At 37.3% G+C, this 11,146-nt stretch overlaps 1 protein-coding gene across 33 annotated transcripts in view; it reads left to right on the top strand.

Annotated features, from left to right (window-relative positions):
- The first annotated feature begins 435 nt into the window (after positions 1–435).
- The window catches only part of LOC111188496 (NACHT, LRR and PYD domains-containing protein 12), a 233,180-nt gene continuing 222,469 nt past the window's right edge, over positions 436–11,146 (top strand). For 3 of the 33 annotated variants that reach the window (XM_049476959.1, XM_049476957.1, XM_049476952.1), the window contains exons 1-6: positions 1,729–2,003; positions 2,782–2,878; positions 3,910–4,017; positions 4,152–4,259; positions 5,840–5,888; positions 6,653–6,842. In XM_049476959.1, coding sequence (XP_049332916.1) covers positions 2,829–2,878; positions 3,910–4,017; positions 4,152–4,259; positions 5,840–5,888; positions 6,653–6,842 — 505 coding nt within the window. In that variant the 5' untranslated portion in view covers positions 1,729–2,003; positions 2,782–2,828. The other 30 variants (XM_049476951.1, XM_049476956.1, XM_049476946.1 and 27 more) reach the window with 17 other exon arrangements.

Here is an 11,146-nt window from a genome sequence, read left to right as displayed (position 1 = left end):
TTAAGGTGTTGTTCAAGGCAAATGTATCCTGATAAAAGGACTCTATGATAACCACATAACTTGGTCACCTCTAGGTGGCAGTAAAGCGGTAAGCCATTGATAGATAGATAGATAGATAGATAGATAGATAGATAGATAGATAGATAGATAGATAGATAGATAGACAAATACACGAAAGTGTTTATTAATAATGTTAAAATATATTTGTTTAGACTAACCTAGCTAGGATAGCTAGCATTAGCTAGTTAATTTAACTAACTAGCCTAGCTTATGCTACAAGCCGGTCAGGGCTAAGTGTATAATAACACAGAGGGAAATATGAACTTTTATCACAATGTTTAAACACGTTAGCTACAGAACACTAATAAATGTCTGAGAAATTAGAGTGTAAAGGGTTACACTTTATAATACTCTTGACTCATCAGGAGTAGCATCCGGAACAGCAGGAGGTGTTATGAACACCTCAGGTGACTCTTTACTGACTGGCATAGTGTCCTCCTCAGCTGATCGAGGTGTCGTCTCCATAGGACTCCTGGTGCCACTTCAATGGTGTAAGAGAGATAGATAGCCTTTATTATTATCCCACATTGTTTCAGCAGCACAAACAATAAAAGGAAAAGAGTGCAAAAAGTACACAAATAAGATTACATTTAAGAAAATCATACATACAATGGATCAGTAAAGTGTGGAGTGCATTTATAACTTAGAGCGTCTAGTGCGCTGCCTGGGGAGGTGGTGGTTATAAAGCCTCACAGCTATATATATATATATATATATATATATATCTGTGCTTTGATGACCAAATACCTCTCCACAAAGTCACTTGTGTGACACTACAGTGTCTGAAAATCTTGGAGTTTCTGAATTAGTTTCTATGATATGTATATGAATGTTGTTGTTTTATTCTATAAACTACGGAGAACATTTCTCTTCGTTAGCTGTCATTAATTGGGCAACATGTGATCCACTCCACAAATTCACATTTAGTAATGAGCAGCGCTGATGCTTCCTCCAGTGGAAAATAGACAATCTCTAGGAAACCAAAATGGTGCATGTAAAAAGTAATAATGTCTATAGTGTGCATAACCTGTGTTAATGTGTGGTGTTTAAAATTATTTTTGCTGCCTTTTAATATTTTAATATTTATATTTCATGGTAAAGTTTATAGTTAAGAGAGTGGAGACAGGTAACATTATATTTTCCTATATATATATATATATATATATATATATATATATATATATATATATATATATATATATATATATTAACCTTATAAATATGCTATACCGTATATCTGTCTTTGTTTAAAAGCATAATTTAAAGTATTTCAGCATGAAAGCAGGTATTTGTAATGTGTAACAGCGTCCTGTATCATAACTACATCTCTGCTGTTTGTAACAAACACAGACTGTGTGTAAATCGGGTAAAAAATGGTGGAGTTGCGATTATTATAGGTGTATTATACACCTTCCTCAGTGTAAATTATTGCACTCGGGGAGCAGGGTTTCCTCCTCCAATATGGCGGCCACGCAGGCACGCCAGCTCCAATAGACGGTGTTAGGTGATGCGGCGTCTATGTATATGATGTCTATGGCTGTAGCTGGAGCTAAGGAGTGAAGCAGAATCGTTCCAGTTATATAACCCTTAAATAAATAATGACAGTGAGCTCAGGGTGATTAATGCAGTCACGGAAAACAGAATCATTATGAAAAACTTATTTTAAAAAAATTAAATGTGGGTCAGAGCATGCGCAGTGCGGGGAGGAGCACTTTTGGACGGGTAGCAGAACACCAGTCTAAAAACTGAGGGTTTTACAGCTGTGTGGGAGAAACTTAAGGCTCATGAATATTCAAACATTACATTCAGCCCTGTGATATGATTGGCTGACAGTAGGGAATAACGTACAATAGCTCCGCCTTAGAAGGAGACAGGTGAGACGCAGGTGAAGGAGAAAGTCCAGTCTCCTTCTTCAGAAGAGGACAGAAGTCCGTATTCACTCGGTAAGTTCAGAACTGAAGAGAATGTAGAACAGAACCGTGTAGCTTAAAGTCAGACCCGGTTCTAAAGGTTCCTCAGATCCAGAACCGGTTCTTTAAGCTCAGCTCAGTGTCCGATTCCACTGGAAGAACCAGGATCAGCATGGAGATCTGAACCGGGCCTGGATCAGACCTGGACCTGGTCTAGATCAGACCGGCTGGAGAACAATCAGCTGTAACAGATCAATAATGCTGTAAACTGAAGAGAAATGCGCAGATATAGATTGATATTTATTGATCACAGTGTAGTTTATGCTGTTTAAAGCGCATTACTGCTTAATGTGGACTTTGATCTGTTGGGGAGATAAAAACACGCTGCTATAAAGGCGTGTTTATATGCAGTAGCGCTGTTCAACCAGCAGGGGGAGCAACGGAGCTCAAGATCACGTGGAGTGTTAGTGTTTTTAATCCTGCTGTTTTATATTATGCTTAAATAATCTCTCTATTCTGATTCAGTAACATAATAATAATATTATTAATAATAATAGAACTGTGTGTATATTTATAATGTTGTGTAATGCAGTAATATTACTAATAATAATTAAATTATAATCATTATAATAACAGTAAATGTTTCTGTAATCTGTAGAATAATGTGTAATGAGGGTAAATCACACTGTTATGTATCGTTCTCTGTTTGGTTTGTTTTGTTAGTTTATCAGGTTTTGTTTAATGCAGTTCTGATGATAATGTCATTATTGTAAGAATAAAGGTTTTATTGTAACGGCTGATCTGTTCTCAGGGGTCGGTGTCGGCAGTGTTCAGCTGTGTGTGAATGAAGAAGAGTAAATGATGGATCTTCAGAACTCCAGCAGTGGAGGAGGACCTCCTGTCCTAAAGTGAGTAAATTAAGTGATGGGTTTAATATGTAAAGTAGTTTTGTATTGTAATGGTTTCAGCTCTAATCCTGGAGCTGTGATCTGCATATTTTACAGTTTTTAAATATTGAGAACAGAGTTTCTCCTGGACCAGAGTCAGAACCCTGTGCTGTATTTAAACACAGAGAAACGCTTAACAAACCAGCCAGTTATTCTTATAGTAGAATGTGTTTCCAATCTGTATTTAATGTACATATCTGACTTTAAAATCTAATTGTTAATATAAATAATATGTTTCTTCTGGCACAGTAACAGTATTAGGTGGTTGCTGAGGGGATTTTATGCTGTTGCTAGGTGGTTGCTATGGTGTGGGGTGGTTGCATATTTATGTTAAAAATATGGTCCATATATTTTAACATAAATGTGACGATTTGCTCAAAATCTGGATCGGATTAGTCTGTAGTGAAAGTGAACTCTGGACCAGATCCATTGTGAGGATCCGTCTCGGATTTTACCACACGCTGTCTGGGTTTACATTAGCATTAGAAATGAGGAAATCCTGATGTGCTGCATTTATATAGATCAGATGGAAGTGATTGGGTTTGTTATTAAAGCTGTGGAATGAAGCTTCTCACAGAAAGACTTGTTCTATTCTGTTCTGATCTGTATCTCTGTTAGAGTTCAGTATAAAAATATACCTTTTAGTTTATAATACAGTATAATTGTGTAATTGTGCAGCTCTTACCAATACATGTTATTAACTAGACACAGATCTATAAAATACATATAGTAAATATGATCTAATCAGGTGATGACATTGTTACATCATAACAAACACACAAATATATTTAACAGTATTGTTAAAGAAATTAAAATATGTATATTTATTAGACGAGCGTTTTTCAGTTTGGGGCAGCTGACAGAAAGCTTCGGGACGCTTCTGGGACGGTTATGTAGAAGTTAGTCTGGAACCTGTGAATAAGTTTTAGTAAAGGAACACATTACTCCACACTTTACTCTCATCATGGATCATCATGAAGATCTGTTTACAGGGAGAAGAGAGCAGCATCTCCAGCCCCCAGTGGAGTGTCTATGAAGAGTGACGGGTCCATGAGGAGTCCTCTAAAGTTCAGCAGTGGAGGAGGAAGCTCTGGGTCTCGGTACATCACTGCACTAAACTACTGTTCTGTTCTGAGAGTGAAGCTCTTCAGTTCCTGATCTTTATTAAAGATGTGCTGTGTGTTGGAGTTTCACTGTGTAAATGCTGGAGTTTCACTGTGTTTAATGTTAACAGAACTGAAACCCAGAGAGGAGCTTCTCCAGAACCCAGCTGTGTTTCTATGAAGAGTGACGCGTCTATGGGGAATCGTCCTACTTTCAGCAGTGAAGATATGAGATCTGAGTGAGTGAAACATCAAAACCCTTTCACTGATTTACTAAAATGTACCTTTTTAAAGCATAACACACACACACACACACACACACACACTGATAAAAACAAAACAATTTTTTCAGAAAAAAGTATTATATTGTAATAAACTGCACTTAACAATATATTAAATATTTAATACCTTGACACAAACAAAAACATAAATTCATCAGTTCAAATATCGAACAGTGCACATGTGTGTAAACCATGTGACCTACCAGATATTGTAGAGTAAATAAATTCATCAGTGTGAAATTTGCTTAACAAAGTTATATTTATATTAGTGATATCAATCAAATTAAAATGAATTGTATTAATGGAAACAATGATCTGTGATTTAATCTGTATTTATTTATTTATTTATTTATTCATTTATTTATTTTTAGTGGTGGTTATTCCCTTGGGAAGGGAACAACAATTGTTGTGTCTGGCAGATTAGATCTAGACTAGGATCTAATGTCAGTATAAATTAGAATATTTTAATGTGCTTTAATGGATGAAATAAGAGTATATAATCCATATTTTATCTTCAACAACCTGGAAAGAAGAAACCTGCTATCAGCTGAGTGTGTGTGTGTGTGTGTGTGTGTGTGTGTGAGAGAGAGAGAGAGAGAGAGCACGACAGAGAGAAAGATTTCAGCACAATGACGGTGTGTGAACAGTTTGGAGGAAAATGAAGCGTGAATGAAAGTGATTGGCTCACGTGACAGCACAAGTAACCACGAGCACACTCACGACACAAACATGTACCAGCGTGACGGACTTATTACCTGCCAGTGTGAGCTCAGAGTTAGCCTATGCTAGCTAGCTCACTGCATGGCCATTCTCAATGCACACATGCAGCAATCTATCCTAAAACATGACCTAGTGAACACGTGGAATAAAGGCGTTTTAATTGTTGTTTTTCCCCAGTAATTAGCATACTCAATAACATCAGCTCATACATCAACAACACAGTAATTAAGATATTATCATAGACAATATGTATCACACACCCCTAATCTATATAGACAGTAGAGGGATAAGTTAGTATTGTTAATCTGACCTGGAGCCGGTGGAAAACTCCTGAACAGGGCGGGGTTGTGACGTATTGGGTAATGTTAAAAGGCCTGTTGGGATAATTAATTCATTGACTTATTGTACGATAAAATGGCGGTGATCATTTAATAAATGCTAATGAATTAAAAAATGTTTATGTTGTTGCTGATTGGTACTGTTTATCATTTAATTATATGTAATTATTGTTGATTGTAGAATAAATTAAGCATTGACTCAGTGGTTCAAAGCAACTTTTTTTTCAACTTTTTTTATCCGTGCCTCAAAATGTTAGATAAAGGGTGACATAATTGCAAAAATCTTTATTTACCTTTATAAATCTTTATTATTAGAAAGTTAAGAAAGTGTTGGTTTAATGCAGGTTTATCTTTTACTTTAATCTGATTTTCTGATATTCTTTATTTTATTAATAATAACATATTTAGTTGAAACAAAAGCTTTTTAGATCAGAACATTTATTCATGTGGCTTACAGTGTGGTTTTCTTGTTATCCACAGTAAGAAGAAAATAAAGAGTTACAGGAAAAAACTGGACCACATATTTAAGGTTAGACCTAAACTATATATTTTATGGGGTTCTCTCTGATTTCTTTTACATTTCAGTTTAATTTCACTTAAAAATTTTGATAATCATAATTAATTTACCTTCAGTTTATGGAGCATTATAACCGTTATATTATAATGTTATAGGAGAACTTCTGTGTAAAATTTACTCTTTGTGCAGTAATACATGATAAAAAGTAAGAATAGCACACCTCCGCTCTCCTACAGCTTTCTGAGATACAGTAATTTTATGCTTTTTGCCCCACACTCTTTACAAAGCCCGCTTTGGGGCATATTTTGCCTCTGCAGATAAATCGCTTACTACACCGTTATTCAGCTCAAAGTAGCTTTGCTACAATCCGGAAGCCCTGACATTTAAAACGAGGCATTAACGTGGCACTTTTTAAGTGCACAAGAACCTTATTAAAAAACAATGTTTACATCCCATGCTGCTAGCTTTTAGCTCTGGGCACCACCATCACGGTACTGATAATGACAGACACAGCCGGCACCCAGTGCATAGGGGAGGTGTGCTATTCAACAAAGGTAAATACTCATTTTTATCATATTTTACTACACCCAAAGTCAATTTTACACTGCAATTCTCCTTTAATGCTGATGCTATATGATGCTACTCAGTAACATGATGTTTAAATCCTTCTACAGACCAAAGCATCCATTACTCCTTTTGTCCTCCGATCAGTGTCATCATCTCTCTCTCTGTACTGTAACAGCTTTACTGATTCTCTGATGTTTGTTCTTAATCAGAAGCTGCAGGAGAAGTTTATCTCTCTAGTGAAGAATGAGCTGAACACATTTAAGAAGCTCCTGAGTCCAGATTACCCAGCATGCACTGAGGGAGAGGTGGATGAAGATCAGAAGAAGGGGGTGCTGAAGGTCACACTGCACATCCTGAGGAGCATGAATGAGACAGACCTCGCCAACACACTCGAGAGCAGTAAGAGTTCAGGGACGTGACTATGGGTACCAACTAGTGCTAATTTATTTTCTTAGTGAAGTCTCAAAGGAAAAACATTAATTAATTTGATTCTATAATTGTAGAATAACTGTAGTCCTTAAACTTAACACTTACTGATTTTTAAGGGACACCATGAATACATCTAAAGCAATTACAGCTGCTACAAAAACACCAATACATCCTTTACTTTAAAGTAGTGTACCATGTGTCCTACACTGAGATCTAATGCATGATCACAGCTAATTATGTTTTTCATATTTTCTTCCTCTGTTTTCAGAATTGGCCCCAGCATGTCAACGAAAAATCAAATTCAAGCTGAGGGATAAATATCAGAGAATTAATGAAGGAATTTCAGGCTATGGAAAGTCAACACTTCTGAATAAGATCTACACAGAGCTCTACATCACAGAGGGAGGGGTTGGAGATGTCAATCAGGAACATGAGGTGAAACAGATTGAAACTGCATCCAGGAAAAAAAACAACACAGGAAAGATCAATCAAATGCAACGACATCTTTAAACCCTTACCAGAACAGAAACGACCCATCAGAACTGTACTGACTAAAGGAGTTGCTGGAATTGGAAAAACAGTCTCTGTGCAGAAGTACATTCTGGACTGGTCTGAAGGAAAAGTAAATCAGGACATTCTCTTCATATTTCCACTTCCTTTTAGAGAGCTGAATCTGATGAAGGAGAAGAAGCTCAGTCTGGTGAATCTTCTTCAGAGCTTTTTCCCAGAAACACAAGATTTAAAACCAAGACATTACAAGAGCTACAAGATCATGTTCGTTTTTGATGGTCTGGATGAGTGTCGACTGCCTCTGGATTTCCAGAACAATGAGAACTTGGTGAATATAGAAGAGCAAACCTCAGTGGATGTTCTGCTGACGAACCTCATCAAGGGGAATCTGCTTCCCTCTGCTCTCCTCTGGATCACCTCTCGACCAGCAGCGGCCAATCAGATCCCTCCTGAGTGCTTTGACCAGGTAACAGAAGTGCGGGGTTTCAGTGACCCTCAGAAACAGGAGTACTTCAGTAAGAGGATCAGAGATCAGGACCTGGCCAACAAAGTCTTCACACACATCAGGTCTTCAAGAAGCCTCTACATCATGTGCCACATACCGGTCTTCTGCTGGATTACAGCCACTGTTCTAGAGAGAATGCTGAGTGAAGCTGAGAGTGGAGAAATTCCCAAAACCCTGACGCAGATGTTCACACACTTCCTGATCTTTCAGATCAAACACAAGAGCCAGAAGTACAGTGGGAATAGTGACCCTGATCCTCAGAAAACAAGAACAAGTATCCTGGCTCTGGGGAAACTGGCGTTCCAGCAGCTGGAGAAAGGAAACCTGATCTTCTATGAGGAAGATCTAAGAGAGATTGGCATCAATATTAGAGAAGTGTCCGTGTACTCAGGAGTGTGTACCCAGATCTTCAGGGAGGAACATGAGCTGCACCTGGGGAAGGTGTTCAGCTTTGTGCATCTGAGCGTTCAGGAGTTTCTTGCTGCTTTATATGCATTTCTCTGCTTCATTGACAGAAGCGTTCTGAATCAGCAAACCACTAAAAACCAAAACACTGAACTATCTGAACTCTTCAGCAGGTCAACGATGACTGACTTCCTCAGCAGTGCCATAGACAGAGCCTTACAGAGTGAGAGTGGACACCTTGACCTGTTCCTTCGTTTCCTCCTAGGTCTCTCACTGAAGTCTAATCAGAATCTGTTACGAGTCGTACTGACACAGACAGAGAGGATCTCTCACAGCAATGAGGAAACCATCAAATACATCAAGGAGAAGATTGAGGAGAACTCATCTCCAGAGAAATCCATCAATCTGTTCCGCTGTCTGAATGAACTGAATGATCATTCTCTGGTGCAGGAAGTGCAGAAATACCTGAGTGGAGGTGGTGACCGTCGTCTTCAACAGGCCAGGTTCTCTCCTGCTCAGTGGTCAGCTCTGGCGTTTGTGTTGGTGAACTCAGAAAAAGAGCTGGAGGAATTTAACCTCAGTAAATATGATCCATCAGAGGAGTGTCTTCTGAGGCTGCTGCCAGTAGTTAAAATATCCAGAAGAGCTGTGTGAGTATTTTTATTCAGGCCTTCACACAGTTTTTAATCAACTGCTGATGTGTAGAATGAGTTTCCGTTTAATCACTGGTGGATTCACATTATTTACATTGTTACATATAAGCATGTATTATCCTTTGAACCTAATAATAATCAAACCATCATTTTAATGTAAACTGTACATGAAGTTTCTGTCTTAGACTGATTAAATACAATCTTAAAAAAAGGTTTTGGGCAAGTTATATGTTTTTTGTTAAAATGAATGCACATCTCTTGCATCTTGCATCTCAATATGCTTTGGAGAAATGATGATTAGCAATAGAACATAACAATTTTATATAGAACATACATTTTAAGTGTCTGTATTTATTTGTAACTTATATATGTGGGAGAAGGTGTAATGTTTTTCCAGAGTTCCAGAGTGGAGATTTCTGCATGTTAACTGTTTCAGTATAAAGAAACACCAGCTATGGATTTGTCAATCCATTCAAATATTCTTCTTTGGGCTTATTGTGAAATCATTTGTTTATTCTTGATTTTTAGACTAGCTTCATGTAATCTTGGAGTAAACACGTGTGAAAATCTGGAATCAGTTTTAAACCTGGAAAACTCCTCCCTGAAAGAGCTGGACCTCAGTAACAATGACCTGCAGGATTCAGGAGTGGAGCTGCTCTCTGCTGGACTGAAGAGTTCACAATGTAAACTGCAGATTCTCAGGTCAGTGTTTCTGTGATTTTTCATTTGAAATTATTAGGGCTGTCAGCTTTAAATCATTAACATACTTTGTTAAGTTGGAATCAGTAACGCATTACTATTTTTTTAACCCAAGTTTTATTTCGGCACCAAGTTTGACCCCAACTTCTGCCGTAATCTGCTCCGCCTCCACCCAACATGCAGATTTCTTTTCTGGTTAAACGACTGAAACACTTTAATTCGGTGTCCAGCTGTAACAATCGGGTTCAGATTTCCAGCTCAGAGCTTTGTTGCTCTCTCTCCATTTCTCTGTTTGTTTTTGTCTCTCCCCATTTGTTTCTCTCTCTCTCTCTCTCTCTCTCTCTCTCTCTCCGTTTGTGCCAAAAGTTTTACACAACAAAAATAAAATCCACAATCAAAATGTTAGGAATCAAAAGCAAATATTGTATGTTACAAATTCAAAAGAGAAAAAATATATAGCAAATATATATGTTTAAATATACTTGTTTACTTTATTATACTTTACAGTTATTTGAAAATTATATCAGTTTGGATTTTGCCAGTCTTTGCTTTTCTTTTTGTGTTTTTGTGAATTTTTTGTGGAGTTTTTTTTATTTTTCTGTTAAAGACTTTTGCTTCTGGAATCTCTCCTTTGCTTCTGCTTTAGTTTTTTTCTTCTGAGTTTTGGCACACTTTTCACAGGTGGGCGGGGCTTAGAAGAAGGCGTTCCCCTTGAACCTCCATTGGTCAGCTGGTTCTGGACTGACCACTGAGACTGACCACGCCCACCCCGCTAATTTCAAGCGTCCTTCCAAACACGGAGAGCAAAAAGCTTCTAGTGCACAGCAGCAGCAGATTGTGTTTACAATTAAATTTTATTCAAATGTTCTGTTTAATGTTATATTATGTTATATTATTCTCTGTTTCACTCCATTAAAAAGCTCACAGTAGCGTGCTAAATGTTCATGCACAAAGTAGGTAACTAGCTAACTCACTAGCTCACTGAGTAGGTAACTCACTAGTTCACTGACTAGGTAACTAGCTAACTCACTAGCTCACTGGCTAATTAACTCACTAGTTCAGTGAAGAGGTAACTATCTTATTCACTAGCTCACTGACTATGTAACTATCATACTTTGTGCATGAATATTTAGCACATCTCGCTAATGTGAGCTTTTTAATGGAGTGAAACAGAGAATAATATAACATTGAACAGAATGTTTGTATGAAATTTAATTGTTAAAGTATCTGCTGCTGCTGTGCACTGGAAGCTGTTCGCTGTAAAGGATAATAACTGTAAAGGATAATAAAGTAACCAAGTATATTTAAACATATATATTTGCTATATATTTTTCTCTTTTGAATTTGTAACATACAATTTTTGATTTTGATTCCTAACATTTTATTTTTTGCCCGCCACCCCTCTTCGGAGAGCCATTAAGACTTTATTCTTATTAATACAAACCTCTGATAACGGAGGTCACTGTGCAGAGGGAGGACATAACAATGTGTATATATACAAA

This window comes from Astyanax mexicanus, chromosome 4, assembly GCF_023375975.1.
Source record: "Astyanax mexicanus isolate ESR-SI-001 chromosome 4, AstMex3_surface, whole genome shotgun sequence".
In the NCBI taxonomy this organism is placed as follows: domain Eukaryota; kingdom Metazoa; phylum Chordata; class Actinopteri; order Characiformes; family Acestrorhamphidae; genus Astyanax; species Astyanax mexicanus.
Note: the sequence above shows the minus strand (reverse complement) of the source record. Positions and strands in the feature narration are given on the sequence as shown.